The 19495-nt window shown below is 36.0% G+C and overlaps 1 protein-coding gene across 2 annotated transcripts in view; it reads right to left on the minus strand.

The window, feature by feature from the left end:
* Pcyt2 (Phosphocholine cytidylyltransferase 2) overlaps positions 1–7478 on the minus strand; it is a 42919-nt gene extending 35441 nt beyond the window's left edge. The window contains exons 1-2 of one of the 2 annotated variants that reach the window (XM_069820404.1): positions 7148–7478; positions 3122–3252 (exon numbers count right to left, since the gene is read on the minus strand). In XM_069820404.1, the coding sequence (XP_069676505.1) occupies positions 3122–3252; positions 7148–7289 (273 nt within the window). In that variant the 5' untranslated portion in view covers positions 7290–7478. Of the gene's footprint in view, positions 1–3121; positions 3253–6708; positions 6863–7147 lie in introns of those variants that run through there. The other variant, XM_069820406.1, reaches the window with a different exon arrangement.
* Positions 7479–19495: the final 12017 nt, after the last annotated feature.

Genomic DNA, 19495 nt, shown 5'->3' on the forward strand with positions numbered 1-19495 from the left:
AGTACAACTGTGCGCAATTTAATAAATAAATAAATAATAATAAAAAAAAAAACAAAATAAAGTTTATAAAATAAATAAATCTACAACAAGAGAACTCTACTAGTTCTATCTTTCTGCAGACAACAATCACAAAGACAACCAGATATAAATTAGTGAACTTCTGATCCAATACCTAGCATGTTAAACACAAGAACACGAAGGAAATTACAAAACTGCAAGCCTAGGTAGTATGTGCTTCATTTACGAAACTGGTTTATAATGCAGCTTATCCGATTTTTCCAACTAACCAATCAGTCCATCCCTTTCATTACCATGGATAATAGAGATTCTACTGTACAATTTATGGATAATCATATTTTTATTCTTCAAGAACTTTCACTATGCTCGATCAATGGCTGCCTCTGCCTTTCTCCAGTGTGTCAACCCATCATGTTTCTGTCTTCCTACATTCCTTTTGTCTACTGTCGAATTCCATGTAGTCTAGTTAATCTCAAAGTCCATAATTTCTGATTCAATCGTCGCATATTTAACAAGCCTACTTCACAATGTCCAAACCATTTCCATTTCAGATTTTTGGTCAAATTAACAGAGTCTTTTGACCTCTGTTCTATTTCCGACTTCATTCATTATTTAATCTAGTCTTTTAATGATTTACTCAACATTTTTCTCTTCATTTGAAATTTGTAAAATCTTAATATACAGTAGAATCTCTCTTATCCGGCACCAAAGGGACCAGGCTAGTTCCGGACATGAGATTTTGCCAGATAATTGAATAAATACCGGTACATACAAAAAAAAGTTCGTATTTCATGATGCCAAATGTTGAAACTCCAGCCATGTGAAGCTTATTTCTCTATCACTTACTCATAACTGAATAAACAAAAATTGTGTGTATTTTCCTTATTAAAACAAATTACACAACACAAATAATACACTAATTTTAGGTTCGAATATTCTCTGAAAACGAAAATTCGGGTGAACTTCCTAATGTGGCAACAGTGACAGCCCGAACATAACTAAATAAACGTAAAAACTATGTGGATTTTATTAATTAAACACATCATAGGCCTATAACACAAATTAATGGTAGACTGATTTTAGGTTCGAATATTCTCTGAAAACGAAAATTGATGCGAACTTCCTAATGTGACAACACTGACAGCCCGAACATAATCAAATAAACATAAACACTGTATGGATTTTTTTATTAAAACATATCACATAGGCCTAACACAAATATTCACTGAAAATATGAAAGTTCGTGCAAAGTTCTTAATGTGGCAAAACTGATGGCCCAGATTGTGGCAACATGGCAGATTTAAACTTTTTTTTTTGACCAGCCAAAAGTGCCGTTGTTTTGGATTGCCGGTTATTTGGGTACCGGTTATGAGGGATTTTACTGTATTTCGTTCCTTCCATGTTAGGAAAGATTATCTCTGCTTCATTCAAGAGAACAAAGAGGATGTAATTGTTCATGCCTTGTCCCTTAATTGTCATATTATATTATGAATCTAAGAATACAGAAATTTCTCTCAATAATTTTGGCCCAAATGCTGATATTCATATTCTTATAGGCCTAGACAAAGTTGATTACTATTGTGATTTCAATTCCTGCATTGTTGTTGTTAATGAAGAATTTTAAGTTTCTGTGGATTCGCATATTTTCATTACTGCAAATGAGACATTTCTTTCCTCCCATATACAGGGTGATTCACGGAAAGGTAAAAAATTTAGGATGTGAATTCTGAAGTCATTCTGAGTCAAAAAGTTCATATGATTATAGGTCCGTTTTCGAGTAGTTACGGAGATATGGCTCTTTGATTTCACAAAAACTTCTGGGATTCCATTGTACTAACTCGCATTTAGAGACAGATAATGGGCAAATTTAAAGTTTATATTCACGTATGCATCCTACCTAAAATTCTAGACGTCAGGGGTCGATGTTTTTGCACATTTTCAAAGGTACCTCCTTCTGCTTCAATGCATGTTGCGCTCGGGAGTGAATCGCGCTCGTTGCTCGGAGTCGCACGTGGCTGTTCTTTATGCCACATCCAAAATATGATCGATTAGCGCCTCTCTCGTTTCCCCCTTCCTTTGCTATACGAAGTCTTTCATCCAATCCCATAGACAGTAAGTACTCTTCGATATGGTACCCTTCTGTTCGGAAAGCATCGTTCATATTCAGCGATGGCACACAAGGAACTTCCATCGCACAAACCATAAACGTACACAATATCGGCATATTCTGTAGTCGAAAATTTATAAGGCATCTTGAAAAACACAACTTAACACTTCAGATAACTGTACGTGTATAACTACTGTATACTGTAGGTAACTGACTGAACTGTTGTCAATTAATGATAGTGTATTTGTGTTATCTGCGGGTTCTGTGTTATTACATCAGACAAGGGCAGGCGATTGGACATTTGTAATGCCCCACCACCCGGTTTCTTTCTCTTATCTACATCGCTCACAATGCAGATTCCAATGTTACGTCATTCATTGCGATCAGTGACCTTGTCTTACGTTCTCACGTAAGTAGCATATGGTAACGTCTGATTCACATTGGGGCGAGACGTTTTACCAAAAAAATGCATTTAGTTCCGCCATTGTTAGAAAACGGACCTATGTTCATGTGAACTTTTTCACTCAAAATGGCCTAAGTATCGTACCCTAAATTTTTTACCTTTCCTCGTGAATCATCCTGTATAAGAAATCTTCCCTGCGATAAGTTTTTAGAACTGGTCTCTCCATCCTTCATCTACTTTTCCGCATCCTTTCAGTTTATAGAACATTGCTCTCCAAGGATATCCAAAAGCAATCATTCTCAAAATGTGATCTTTCTGGACCTGTTTTTGATAACACTGCCTAATCTGTTGATGGTTGGTTGCCTGTAAAACGTCTTCAACTGTTCACAGCTCACATAATTACCATTACATTTCTTAAGATTCGAATTATTACAGTACTGCAATTAGTGAGAATCGAACCCACGTTCACATGAAGTTAATTACGTACTAAAATTAACCCAAAAGTAAGTGCAAATGTAACGCCATGAATCACTCTGTGTAAGAATGTCAGAACCCAGCATTGTAGTACACTACTAATTACATCAATAACTCACCATTTGTCTGAACAAAGATTGAGTTGGTGAAGGTGGGGCACAATCGTCGTCGTCTTCTTCTCTAGGACGCTTTCTCGACATTGTACGAGTATTCACTGGGGGCTTCCATGCAGACTGCTGAGGAGAAGTACCTGCAAGAGAACCAACACCATTTGAAATGAACAGCAGCCTACTACAAATTGTGTGGGAAAGGGAGTGACGCTGTAACACAGCATATATGCCTATACCAGTGGTCATCAGCACTCGCTGAAATGGGTAGAGTGCATGGAGGGTAAGGAAATAAGCTCCGTCATGCACAAGGGATAGAGGGACAGCATACCCGCCAACAGCCACGAATGCACACTAGGGCAGTGTCTTGTCCGCAGGTAAGAGATGCTAGCCTGAGAATACAGTGTTCTGATGACCGCTGGCCTATGCAGTTATGAGAGATAAAATAAAAAAGTAGTGGACAAACAAACATGATAGATCCTACAGTTTCCTTAAAGAGAAAGTAGGTCTAGGCCTATTTTTACAACCAATTTACATAAAACAATTGCAGATCCAATGATTCTCATAGCTATAGGTAGAGAATTGTGTAATAATTCAAACTATAGTCCTGTCACTCTTATTTCCGGCAGCCAATCACGTTGCAGGTCAGCTACATTTAAACGTGTACATCTTGTCATTCGCTATTGATGATGTAATGAATTTCCTGTGGCTTGATAAATACTTAATATAATCGCCCGCCATTTTGGGTCTCTGTTGGCGTTCGCAGAAATCACACGAGGACGTTATTTGCCGCTCAATTATTTGCTCAATTACAGTGCGTTTGATTTATTATCATAGGAGCTACAGCACGATAATGTTTAACGGTGAAACAAATAGATTCCTCGTATGGTAGCTCGGGAACGAAAGAACAAAAATGGCGAACGATACTACCTACCTAGAGTTTATAGAGTCGTCACTTCCTAAGACGTAAGCAAAGGGAAATAACAGCGACACGACTATAGTACCTAATTAATAAAGAGGAAATTTAAATTTAAATTTTCAGATTTCTTCTACCCATCTTTTTTACATATTTGGAGAAAATAAAAAAAAGTGCTTCTCAGATATTTTTTAAAATTTAATTGTTATTTAATTGATTATTTTACGACGCTTTTTCAACTGTTATGGTTCTATATCGTCTGAATGAGATGAAGGTGATAATGCCAGTGAAATAAGTCCAGAGTCCAATGCCGAAAGTTACCCAGCATTTGCTCTTATTGGGTTGAGGGAAATCCCCTGGGAAATCCCAACCAGGATTTGAACCAGGGCCTGCTCGTTTCATGGTCAGGTATGCTAACCGTTACTCCACAGTGGTGGACTGCTTCTCAGATAGTTATACTGCAAATCATCATCATCATCATCATTGACTTAACAGCCCTAAGCGGGCCGCAGCCTCCCTCAAAACTGATTTCCAGGCATCACTATCATTGTCATACTAATATGTGACGCAGTGCATGAGGGTAGGCCACTAGAGGGAACCAAAGAGGTGGAACTTAAATTGAGAGGATTCATTCCGACATCAGGATGGGAATCCGGTGTGGCTTAGTGGCTTAGTGGATAGAGCATCAGCACGTAGAGTTGAAAACCCAGGTTCGAATCCCGGTGCCGGAGAGAATTTTTCTCTGTTCCACTCATCTTTCATCGTATGATGACGCAGAATTTCTGCACGGAAATATAGGTACTTCGGTACATCATTATAATATATCCCTATCCCTGGCGACCTGCCACCAATTCCTGATCCCCAACCATTTCACATCCTCCTCGACCCCATTCATCCATCCATCCAAGTTTCGATCTCCCAACAGCTGCAAATAATAATAGTAGCCTAATAGTGATAACACCGTACAAATAATAATAGTGAGTAGAAATGTCGTCTATTAGATACTGAGTGGTAATTCTTTCAAGGTTAATACATTATTACTTATGATTATGCTTGATCTATAAAACTAAAAACTGCAGATAAAGTAAGTCTCAGTCATCCCAAAAGACTTCTGTGGCGAAAATTAAGTAGGCTACTTCCCTGATATTACAAAAAATACTCGGAAAAATTATTTCACAATGTATCCTTTATTCATTAACCCTCTCTTTGGATTATCAACATCGAATTCTCTGAGTAAGCACTGAGCTTGCGCAGTATGTTATAACTGGAACTTGGAAAATTCAGGTGGCCCAAATTTTGTTCCTAGGTCTGTACTACTGTTACGCTACCTTCATGGCATACGTATTTTAAATGGTTGTAGGCCTATAATAAAGTTGGCCCTATGTTGCTGTCTTTCACTTTCTCGTAATCACTGTCATTAAATGTTACATGCTTCCTGTTCAGTCCCCTCTAGTCTGAATATAATTATAAACAGTAGACCCAGACTGCTTACAATTACAGTAGTTTTAATTGCAGAAACTTTGTCTCTCGTGACACGTAACACCTATTTCGTCCACACCAGCTGAGTAACGGTTAGCGCGTCTGGCCGCGAAACCAGGTGGCCCGGGTTCGATTCCCAGTCGTGGCAAGTTACCTGGTGACCCCCGGACTCATTTCACCGACATTATCACCTTCCTCTCATTCAGACGCTAAATAACCTAAGATGTTAATAAGGCGTCGTAAAATAACTTACTAAAATAAAAAAACACCTCTTTCATTACTATAGATGGAAACAAATCAGTGGTATAATTAAAAAAAAAAGCAGTGCGAGCAGATCTCTGAAACATGGGATAAAAATTTTCTGTTCCAGTTATTTCTTATTGTGGGCTTTCTAGATATGAACTAAGGGTGTGGTCACATGTCCTAATACTAGGTCCATTCTTTCTGTGAAATTACCAACTCTCAGATCCGGAAGCATGAATCATTCCTATCAGTAAATAAAAAAAAAACAACAAAACGATTTAAACAATTACAGACAACTCTGCTCTGGAGGAACTTGAAATAATTAAAAATGATGAGACGCGGATACACATCGATTTGTCACATTTTGGGGTTATTCTGACAGATAAACAAGTAAACGGCAATTACGATTAATCGAGAAAAAGAGAAAGACCACACTTATAACCTCAAATTGTTACAACTACAGTATTATACCGCATATACTATTTATAATGATTTTATCTCACACAATATTATCTTACACAATATTTCTGAAAATGTCAGTGGAAGATTTGCTAGTCCAGATTAAATATAACATGAGAATTTGAAATTCTTACGAAAAATATATGAACGAGTGATAGAATCTTGCACAAGCAAATTACAACGGTTCAAATTTATTTTATTCGCTCAGAAACATAACCTAGTATCTTCTAAAATATGTTTACATTCATATTTTTAAACAAAACTAATGCAAACAGGCAATTACAGCTGTTTCTACTACATGTACAATGACAACACAACAAACCTCATTACTTCATAAGTAATAAATAATTTACTTTATCGAACAGCTAATCGTTTATTATCTTAAAAATTACCACAATTTAATTCCCAACCCCAACTATTAAATACCATATGCGCAAAAACAAATGCACATGAATGTGCCAACGTAGAATATTTCCAGTATTGATCATGCAACAAAACCAACCTCCAAGCCATTAAGCATGTCCAATTATCTACAACCACAACCCATGTTTATTTCACAGTCCATCAGCCGGCCGGCAAATATAGAGGAAAATTACAGATTGTTTAAATCACTTCATATCAACAACATTCCTCACATTCCATGTAACAGTTAGTACTACAAATTCAAAACAGGGGGCAACATTGTAAGCATCGCATGATGCGCAATGTACCGTTGCTCATATGCATGACAAAAACACGTGTACTTCGTACACAAAGACAAGTTACGTCACATCGTACGATGGTGACGTTAAGTGACGTGTACGTCCGACAAACAGTGCATGAATATTTAACTAAATATTGTAAATTATGTAAATAAACAATTAATATACACCGTATCCAAGTCAATTCATACAATATAAATGCATATAAAATAGCGTACAATTTATCATAGAATAAATTACCTGATTTAGGATTTATTTCATGCTTCTCACCGATGTTTTGGAAATAATCTGCAAATTCCTTCACGAGGTTTTCTTTGTAAACACCATTGATTTCTTCAATCCTTCGGCTTTGCTTTGAGGATACTATTCCGTTAGAAGACATGTTTTGCGTCTCAAATGCGCTTTAGAATTGCCAAAAATATCACTCAGATGTGCTTTTGTGGACGTGTGTTCTCACGCGTACGCTGCGAAGCAGTGTCGAGTTTACTGTAATCACATCACAGCTGGTTGGTGGGCTGGACCAATCCGACCACGTGTCAATCGACTCACGCGGACTCACCTGATGCATTCGAAAGGGCGAACCTTTGACGATCTATGGACTGAATAGACTTTTTGATTGCACTGTTGCATTACAGAATAACTGTGGTCATAGCTGACGATCAGCTTCATGTCTTTATTTTGGGGACTGTCTTAGCTGGCTCATACCGTGCCCAGCAAGGACGAATATAAATAAATCCACCTTCGTTTATGTTTTTTTTTTATGTATTTTAAATTTAAACGTGTGATAAAACGAGGATATTAATTTCAGCAACCACATGAAATGAACCCAATATTTAAGTTTTAGTCCCAGTATTAAAAGGTATATATTATGATCAATGACAACAGTGCACATGAAAGATTTTACAGAAATAAAAATATACAGTACGTACTGTACTGTATATACCGATACTGTATAATTTTATTATTCTCCTGCTTTGATCCACGTTCTTCAGCGCTAAATCTGTAATCGTTTCCATAATCATATGTTTTGTACTGGCCTACTATCTTTATTATGGAATTATGTATGTTACAGTAATTTAGGAAAATGGAATCTGCGCCGCATAAAATAGTATAACGGCAATTTAAATATAATTAAACAGGGTGCAAAATGACAGGGGGGATTCCTGGGATCGTCCTTCCTGGAGAATCTGTTATCCCTTGCTGAAAAGGTAGTAATTTGTCCGTCAGAGACAACATATTTATCCCCTTCATGTGCATAATTTATAATAACCGTATTTTATAATTATGTTATTAATGCAGTGCTCAAGAACTCTTCTCATTTCTTATTTAATATAGTCGAGCGCACATTACCGAGTCAGCCAAAACTGCAAATTATTATGCACAGTATTTTTATCGGCAATTACAATTTTAATATCCTACCTCGGAGAAAATATTCAATTCGCTCCTAGGAATTAAATAAGAATAGGTAAGGCTATGTCGTTCTTTTTTCCACGGTGACTGCAATTTATCCTTCTTTTCATCTTTTCATCCATGTTACATATCTATACTAATAATAAATCTGTAGCCGAAATTTTTCTGGTAATTTTCGATTTTCCAAAAATAATTGGTCCTAACATATATAATTAACCACCCTGAAACCGAAAATCGCATTTTTGACATTTTTGTTTGTATGTCTGTCTGTATGTTTGTTACCTTTTCACGCGGTAATGGCTGAACCGATTTATATAAAAATTGGAATATAAATTAAGTTCGTTGTAACTTAGGTTTTAGGCTATATGGTATTCAAAATACTTGATTTAAAAGGGGGGTTATAAGGGGGCCTGAATTAAATAAATCGAAATATCTCGCTTATTATTGATTTTTGTGAAAAATGTTACATAACAAAAGTTTCTTTAAAAATGATTTCCGATAAGTTTTATTCTTTACACAATTTTGATAGGACTGATATTTAATGAGATAAATTAGTTTCAAAATTACAATAACAACGCCATCTAAGGCGATGTAATGAAATAAAAAACAAATGACTTCGTCTATAAGGGGCCTTGTACAACAACAATCGAAACAGGGGCCTTGGACATCAACAATCGAAAGCTATTAAACATAGCCTACAGAGAATGTTTCTGTGTTTGTATGAAGTAATATCAGAAGCTAAATTAACCGATTTGTATAATTAATTATTATTTCACCATTGGAAAATGTAGTTTCTCTAGATGGACATAATGCTATAATGTTATTACAGTAACGTCTGAGTAAATCGAGGACAGGTAAGATTAAAATAACTTCTTATGCACAGAAAATTTGATAGGCTATTTTGTACATTCGTTTTCTGTATTTCTTAAAATAACATTTATGTACACTCATTTTAATCTCAGAGAATTAACGAACAACATGAGTGTATTGATTTAGTATGCAGTAATAGTACGTTAGCTTAGCAATCCATTATTTTATAATTCAAATTTTAACTATGCTCAATTGAATCGTGTTAAAATACATAAAATATATATATGCAATAAATGCAATGCAAAAAAAAAATTGGGTAATGAGCGAAGCAGATTATCTTGCGCTGTTGTAAAAGTTGTTCCCTGGATCAAACGTCCTATTTTAATTATGTAATTACTTTATATTTATTTCTAACAGGTGCAGCGGAGCGCACTGGTATGGCTAGTAATGTAATAAAGATTTCACTAACAATAATGCTGTCTTTCGGCTACCCAATCATTCACAGAATAGGGGTGGTAAGCACAATAAGCCTCAGGCTGCGGTGAAGGCTTTCGGGTCCCTCCTTCATACAAGAAAACGTTCTTGTGCAAACACCACTGCCTGCTGGAACATATCCTATGCCTGCTTACACTGCCTGCCCAATCAACTCTTATGTGCGAGTAAAAGCTAGGCGGCAGGTAGTAACTTTCCATATACCTGAGAAGATATTCTATTCTCGAAGCCGTATACTGATATTTATTTGGTGGTGTCAAGTGCCAGGTCACATGGACCCTTGCCTTAACAATATATATATATATATATATATATATATATATATATATATATATATATACTGATAACATTAATAGCGGTGGACACTGCCTCCCATCTAGCGGCAAAATAACTTTGATTGAGTAGGCAGTTTACGCAGCTACAGGACGCGATCCAGCAGGCAGTGGCGCACGCAAGCAGTGCACGCACGCCCGCCCACAACAGTGGCTTACTGACGGAGGGTTTAGAGTTAAACCCCTCCCTCAATGGCCAAATAGAAAAGAGGAAAGAAAGAAAGAATTTAAATATTGATGTAGTCCACTGCTGTGGAGTAACATTCAGCACATTTGGCAGTAAAAGGAATGGAGTCGAGTTCAAAACCTGGTTAGGACAAGTTACCTGGTTGGAGTTTTTTTCCGGGGTTTTCCAATTGAAACAGAATTACTGGGTAACTTTCGACGTTGGACCTCGGACTCATTTTGCCATAATTAATTCACTTATCAGCATCATCCATACCATAGTTCGGGTTAAGTTAACTGTGCAGAGTGTTGTACTTGTACAAGAGCACAGCCATTCGGCTACCCAATCATTCACAAAATAGGAATGGTAAGCACAATAAGCCTCAGGCTACAGTGTAAGCCTTCGGGTCCCTCTCCTGTACAAGAGAAAAAAAAATATTGATGTACCTGATTCCCAAATTTGAGTTGGGAACAACCCTCAGTCAGAGTAAAAAAAATCGGGGTAGGTTGTATCGGAGACACAGATGCTAGTCTTATTCGTGAATACATCGCTGATCGAATTGCTGTCAAGGTAAATATCAGCAGTGACAATCAACATCTCTTTTTACCAGATACTGTATCTTGAAAATCCAGTATATTTTTGTTGTGCTGAGACTCCTGGGAGTAGCCATCTTGTATGCTTGAAGAGTAAACATGTCAGTTCAGCTGTAGCATTTGCTAGAGCCCGATTGCAAACTCGTGGCACCTGCGCGAAAGACAAATTGGCATTTACATGGACTCGCCCAAGAGTCTTGCTGGGGCGATGTTTGAACAGTTGCTTGCCTATTGTGAGAGGAGTTGCTTGTTGCTGCACACACCCCACTCTGTTCGCAGCAGAAGCCTCAGAAAGAAGCTCGCGCATTTTGATGCCACGATTTTGCGATTAGGCTATACTTGTTGCTTGTACATCCACTCCCATTTGCACTGCATATCAATATGCCTCGACAGTGTGAGTTTTCTCACGAATTTTTTCAATTTAACTTTCGACTGCTGATTACTGCTTTTGAGATCATAGACTGGTTCGTTACGAATCGTTTGGCACCACTGCGAACGTTCTATAGCTTCGCATTCTCAAGTTACACTGCCTCGGCTTCCATGCAACCTGCCAATTCATGGCTCAAATGACCCTCTCCCACATATCGTTAAACGATGCCATCTGCTGGAACTCAAGGTCACGTTGGATACATTGATCCTATGTCTGTCAATTGCCGTTTGCTTCGTTTGATAAAAATATGTTATAGTTTAGAAATTATAGGCAATGCTGTCATTCAGTTGGTTTGCACCAATTCATCCTGATCCATTGTTAAATTTGTCGCAGTTCATAGAACCGGTTATTAAATGTTTTAAGTTTAAAAATTAGCTTTTGTATAGAAAGGAATAACATTAATATAACACGAAATTAACGAAATATAGTAGCTTTTAATATTGCAGTAAACATAATGCAAAAATAAAGAATACAGCTCGATGCATTCATTATTATTTATTACATTACTATAATATGTTGTTTCCTGTTCAAGTGTATAGGCAATCAGGACAAGAATATGACATGCCTGCTACCTTGATACTCATTTGTGATTACTTCAGCAGTTGTCTACCCTTTCTCTTTTCAATACTAATATCGCATACACAACAAAGAAAAGTAGTACTCAAAAATCTAATTAAAAAAAGTAAATGGACTTTCAACTACAAAATACACTATTAAGCATATTAATAAACTTCGTTTTCCTCTTTCAATATTCTCCCACTCTCCCTATAATTTCTTATTCCATTTGAATGAAATAAATGGCCAAGCAGTAGAACCATTGCGGAGTTCAGGCTATGTACTGGACACGATTGCCTGGCGAAGGACCTGCACAGGATAGGAGTATACTCTCAATCATCGTGCCCTCTGTGTGACTGAGAGAAGAAATGTATAGGAACCGCTTGATGCGATGTTCAGCACTGCATAAAACCACTGTAACCTACAGATACTGGGAAGCTAGAGGCCGACTTATAGGCTAATGACTGTTGTCACAATACCTGCCATTTATTTAAATAAATACTTTTTTTTTTTAAGAGCAGGCATAGACAAAACCCCAAAATTTTCAGGTGTCAGACCCTTTTTTTTCAGGAGGCACCACATTTTACCCATACATGCAATGAGAAAATAATTTGAGCTAAGATAAATATACTTTACTAAAATATGTTAAATGGTACTTATTTACTTACTTATGGCTTTTAAGGAACCCGGAGGTTCATTGCCACCTGCCATCGGTCCCTTTCCTGAGCAAGATTAATCCAGTCTCTACCATCATATAATGTCTCCCTGAAATCCATTTTAATATTATCTTCCCATCTATGTCTCAGCCTCCCCAAAGGTCTTATTCCCTCCGGCCTCCCAACAATAGTCACGACGCTGTTATTTCCGGCGTGACTCCTCCTCTTTGCTTACGTCTTAGGAAGTGAAGGCTCTATAAAGTCTAGATAGGTAGTATTGTTCGCCATTTTTGTTCTTTCGTTGCCGAGCTACCATACGAGGAATCTATTTGCCACGCCGTTAAACATTATCATATCGTAGCTTCTATGATAATAAATCAAACGCACTGTAATTCAGCAAATAATTGAGCAGCAAATAACGTCTTCGTGTGCTTTCTGCGAACGCCAACGAAAGAGCCAAAATGGCGGGCAATTATATTAAGTATTTATCGAGCCTTAAGAAATGAATAACATCTTCATCAGCGAATCACAAGACGCACACGTTTAAATGTAGCTGATCTGCAACGCGATTGGCTGCCGGAAATTAGAGCGACGAGACTATAACACTCTATATGCATTTCTGGATACATGCTACATGCCCTGCCCATCTCAAACGTCTGGATTTAATGTTCCTAATTATGTCAGGTGAAGAATAAAATGCATGCAGTTCTGCGTTTTATATAACTTTCTCCATTCTCCTGCAACTTCATCCCTCTTAGCCCCAAATATTTTCCTAAGCACCTTATTCTCAAACACACTTAACCTCCGTTCCTCTCTCAAAGTGAGAGTCCAAGTTTCACAACCATACAGAAGAACCGATAATATAACTGTTTTATAAATTCTAACTTTCAGCTTTTTTGAGAGCAGACTGGATGATAAAAGCTAAATAATAACAAGCATTTCCCATGTTTATTCTGCGTTTAATTTCCTCCCGAGTATCATTTATATTTGTTACTGTTGCTCCAAGATATTTGAATTTTTCCACTTCTTCAAAGGATAAATTTCCAATTTTTATATTTCCATTTCGTACAATATTCTAGTCACGAGACATAATCATATACTTTGTCTTTTCTGGATTTACTTCCAAATCTATCTCTTTACTTGCTTCAAATAAAATCCTGTGTTTTCCCTAATAATAATAATAATAATAATAATAATAATAATAATAATAATAATAATAATAAATAATAATAATAATCTATAGCGCTAAAGCCTGTGAAGGGCCTAGACCGACCAGCCAGCTGCTGGCCTCACGCCGCATGCCGAAGCAGAGGTCAACGATTATCCAACCAAAATGGAGGTATCATGTGGTTAGCACGATGATCCCCCCCCAGCCGTTATAGCTGGCATTCGCAACCGGATTTTGCTACCTATCATAGCTTCCCAAGTACATCACGATGCAGGGTAGGTATCAGTCCCATACACTGGCCGAAATTTCATGAGAAAATTTCTTCCCCCATGAGGGCTCGAAGCAACGCGCATTCCGTAATGCAAGTCCTAAGCAGGATGCCTTAGACCACGATGCCACGGCGTGGGACGTTTTCCCTAATAGTTTGTGAATTTTCTCCTAACATAGTCATGTCATCATCATAAACAAGGAGCTGATGCAACCCATTCAGTTTCAAACCCTCTTTCTTATCCTGAACTTTCCTAATGGCATATTCTAGAGCGAAGTTAAAAAGTAAAGGTGATAGTGCATCTCCTTGCTTTAGCCTGCAGTGAAATGGAAAAGCATCTGACAGAAACTGGCCTATACAGACTCTGTTGTACGTTTCAATGAGACACGTTTTAATTAATCGAACTAGTTTCTTGGGAATTCCAAATTCAATAAGAATATTACATAAAAGTTCTCTCTTAACTGAATCATATCCCTTTTTGAAATCAATGAATACTGGTAACTGATGTACTGTACTCTTATACTCCCATTTTTTCTCCAATATCTGTCGAATACAAAAAATCTGATCAATAGTCGATCTATTACGCCTAAAACCACACTGATGATCCCCAATAATTTCATCTACATATGGAGTTAATTTTCTCAAAAGAATATTGGACAAAATTTTGTACGACGTCAACAAAAGTGATATGGTGTTAACTTTTAAGAGTAACAAGAATCTGTGCTGATTATCTCTCACCCAATATATTGTAACGAAATCAACGCATATGGAAAATATACAGTAGGCCTACATAGTCGTCCATAATATGTTTTAAAAAACTATAATAATATACTAGTATTAAAAAGTAAAGAAGTCTGATTTCTCAGTAGGAATGATTGCCTCTATTGAACCTCCCTGTGGGAGCTCCTAAGTCAGGGCCGGCTCGTCCATAAGAGCTGCGGAGCTGCAGCACTCCCTGCTTTGACAGGAAAATAAAAATAATATTTATTTTAATTTTTAGAAGAATTGTTACAGCTTTTATTGGTAAATTGCTTTATATTTCATCTGGCCGGGAATATGTACTATTATCTTATGCATAATCTTTTTGCGCGTCGACTGTATTGGAATTGACACTGCATTCAAAGTCGTCCTGGGATCTGCAGGTTGGGACAGCTCTTAAGAGAGTGTGTCTTGAGGGTCGAGGGGTAGAGAGGTGAAGGGAAGCAGAGGGAAACTGCCGCTGTTTAAAACCCATATTTCGCTGCAGTGGCTTGCAGAGCCAGGCCACAAGGGAAGACCTTTCTTCCCCTCCCACACCGCTATTGTAATGCTGCGTCAAATGGATTCTCTATTCCCTTGAAACTTAATGAAAACATTTTTATTTTCTTTTCACATACTTATTGTTGTAGAATCTTATCGAGTTAATGTAACGAAATTAATATTCTCTTTTGCCTTATTATTACGTATATAACCAGCCTCCAGCAGAACCTAATATTTGCCTTAACTCAAAATGATTGCACGAGTAGAATCCTTTTGATATAGGACGTAAAATACGAAAAAGACTTATTTTCCAGTTTTAGAAAATTGTTGACCATCAGTATATCTGAGTGTTGCTTTGGTGTGATGTCTCAGTACCGTAACTTAACTGGTGCAAATTTGCAAGCATGAGTGTGTGTGAATTACAGAATATTCATTTTATTTTTCTCAACTTTCCCTTGCGGAGAAGATTGATGTAATGAAGTGAAATTAAAGGGTCGTCCGTTACCCGACTTAAATCTTACTCAAGCTTCATCCAGCCGAAATAGTACATATATGTAAGGAAGTATAACAATGAAATTTACACTAAACATTTGTGGTTACGTGGATGTGAACAAAAAAAAAAAAAATCTGTATTTTGTTTTCCTAGCCTCATCTTCGGTGGTGATGCTGCATGGACCATAGTACAGGCAGACTCAATAGGCGGGTTTTTGGTTTGGTACGGAAACAACTCACTCTACACTTTCCCTAGCGGTTTATGACCTGAACAAAGAAACCTTTCTGTCGCTCCGTTCGAATGTTAGTTATTGACAAGTGCTTGTCTGTGATGCTACTGTGCTACAGTTTGTTCGTAAATACAATATATCTTATAATAAACAGTATTTTTAAACAGCTACTAATCATCCAAGTACTGTAATCGCTATCATGTCTCAATCGGGCCCTGATATCAGAAGCCTTAACTAAAGGTGGTGTTTATCAACTTCACTGTTTCTTGAAAGAACTGTGAGGACATTAAAAATGTCCTATCATTAATGCAGAGAGTCACTGTTAAAGGCCAGTGGCGCTTCTTTACGATCGGTCCAGAGAGTTTATGCAAAAGGGAGACGAATAGCAGTAAAACTATCATCCTATGGAGCCTAATTTTACATATATTTATTTAAAGAATACACGGACAAATGTAGGTAATATGGAATTTTACATTTAAATTAATAATATTTTTTATGGATATTGTAACATTTTATTTTATGCTATATTAAGTTGCTTATTTAAGACATTAACAATGAAAAATTGTTTCATTATTTAGATTGTTGAAGGCCATTATTTAGTTAATTCAATTTTTTTAGAAATTGTTCACGGAATAAGGTAAATTTCTTACTTGATATGCTAATTATATCTCTGTCAAATGGAGTATTATATTGTAGTCTACTACATGTTCTTGCTAAATTTTTAGGAGCTCCACTGTTAGTTATAATTAGGTAAAATATATTACGTTTGGGAATATAATATTATTGGGATCATAAAATGAAATAATACTTAATAGCTTGTAAATAATACATTAACTTGAGTAGATATAACTGTGACTGGCGACTATTTTATCGACTTTTTTCATTGAATATATACTATTTCAACACTTCTTGTATAGAATTGTTGATGGACTTCAATAATACAGACGCATAAATAAGACTAAATGAAACTCACCGCATAGAATCAGAATCGTGATGAGTGCCCAATTTATGAAACGATTTTTTGTGTCATACTTATTATGTTACTTATTTAATTAAGCTAAGCCATTCATAAGTGTGCTTTCATTACGAAACTCGTTCATGTTATAATAATATACATATTCACAAACAGTAAACATACATTAATATTTTGTATTCCAATGTTTAATTTTATCGTGATTTATAAAGTTGGTAAGTATACTGCATAAACATTATTTAGTATTTACTATTTCAACACAACATTCTGAAAATACATATATAAAAAGTATTTATGTAATGATAAATATTTGATTTATATTAGATTTACATTACACTTTATTACATTTGTGAAATGGCTTAACTTGTAAAATATTATAATGATAATATTCGGTAAAGAACGTAGGCCCTATTTGTAATTACTACAAACCACGTTATTATTTTATTTATTTTCTTAGTTTTCCTGTAGTGAAAAAGTATCAATGGAGGAGAAAGTTATTTGGGACAGGGCCATACACCAAGCAGATTCTGAGGGGTGTAGGAGTCGGGGTAGAGAAGTAGGGGTTTGCCAGACCCGCCGATTTCTTCTGCCTCTAGTATAGGAGTGGTGTGACAGATTTAGGACATTTGCCCCTAAAAAGCAAAATGCACGAATCTTCGCAGTCTCACCTGAAAAATGTTGTTCCATTGGCTATGTTACGCAAAACTAATATTACTGTGCAATGAAGTGAAATGAGCAGAACAAACATTCTCAAACATAATCAAGAAGTGAGAAAAAATCCTGAAATTATTTAAAAAAAAAATTGATTGTATCAAATTTTGTGGCCAATATGAACTTCCCCTTAGGGGACATGATGAAAAAACGATTCGAAGAACCCTGGTGTATTTCGTGGGTTGCTACAGTTCGCGAGTAATCTAAATGAGCCTCTCAAAAATCATTTGGAACATACTACTGTTGAAAGGTAATTCTAAGACAATTCAGAATGCACTGGTAGATTGCAAGTTGAGTATCTGCCGATCTGAAATTCAGACTGAAATCGATGATATTAGTTTTTTTTAGCAATTAGCAAATGATGCCACTGACATCTCCCAACTAAGTCAGGAAGTTTTGGTTTTTCGATATATAGTGCATTTATTTTTGTCCTATACTTATTAGTAATGGTATCAAGAAGTGAAATTTGTATGTACCAAAATCTAATGCAGCTCTCCCAATCCACAAGTTCACGAGCCACCACTGTCCTAAGTACATAAAAATATTTAAGCTACCGGAACATGAAAGTGGGATAGAAATTAGTACTACGAGTACAATAATTGAGGCAGCTGTGTAAACACCAATGTTGAACTCTCAGAGAAAATAACAATGATATTTATATTATCATGTCACAACTTACAGTTGCCAAGCAATGCACAGTGCTGTGTTACAAATTTGATCAAGAATGATTAATCGTTAAAATGATTAGTAAATTACAAGTTTCAATTGAAATTAATAGTTTTTAATATTCTGTTTAGTAAGTTGTTCAGTTGATAACAATTAGATAGTAGTTTGCTGAAGAATGCTAATGGGATACAACGGAAGTTCTGAAATTTTATTTTTTGTATCACTGAAAATATAAAAATGTAAAGTCATCTTTTCCAATTCACATATAGAAATACAAATCCTTTCGTTTTCTATCCTGCTAAGATGATTTATCCAGTGACCTCTGTATTCTTAATTTACTTTTAATGATAGAAAAGATAACTTTCTTTGTATCATCATCTTTGATTTTATCCATTATTAAACAGCTTCTTACTTTTAGGAGGAATTTCATATCAGTTGCTTTCATTCTTTAGATATCTTTTCTTCTTGTCATCCACTATTCACACCCTTATAATAAAACATGAGGTGATATATCACCATAAAACGTTTTTATTATAAACGCATACATAAATTGTAGTTTTAAAATATTTCCTTCAGTACGATAAATAGCAAAGGGAGATAATACGAATTACAAATTTCTATTACCGGAATATACAGATGATAAGAAGGACTTTCCATCACTCAGAAAACAACCTTCCTCTGCTTACATAGTGCTTGTTGTAGCAAAGGAAGATAATTCACCTTCCTCATTGCATTTTCTTAGGAACGACTTTGAAATTATTATTATTATTATTATTATTATTATTATTATTATTATTATTATTATTATTATTATTATTATTACATATTAATCAATAGTCAATTTTTAGGACTACACTTTCCAGTCTTTACACTCCCGTTTTGTGTTACATGGATACATAGCCTGTTTTTTATGTTGTGCAGAGAAACTGAAAGGTAAAGTCAATTTTCTTCTGGGAAAATAAATAGCACACTAATTACCGGTATACATCAATTTAATAATATGTGGAATATTTTTGAGAATACTTACATTTCAGTAACTACCATTCTTACAGTTAAATACCTACCTATTTGGAAGGAAAGTTCATTAAAACTGTTGTAAGTAATGTGTTGATGGAATATAGTTTTGCAAGTTTTTATTTAAGTAAATATGAAGAACAGATTATATTATGTAGGCAGATACATTATTTACGTATAACCTATATACAGTGCATATATTTCATCTTTCCACACTTGAGGAAGTAGAGTGGAAGTGGCAGTGCACAGCACATCTGCCCACACATGGCCAACTGAATGCTCGGTTATGAGCAGAGCTAGGAAGTTCGTACCAAAGCAGTAGATTTCAGTTGAGTACAGCGAGGAGTATACGTAGATATCACCCACGCCTTGTCCTGCTGCCA

Source organism: Periplaneta americana, chromosome 3 (genome assembly GCF_040183065.1).
Source record: "Periplaneta americana isolate PAMFEO1 chromosome 3, P.americana_PAMFEO1_priV1, whole genome shotgun sequence".
NCBI lineage: Eukaryota > Metazoa > Arthropoda > Insecta > Blattodea > Blattidae > Periplaneta > Periplaneta americana.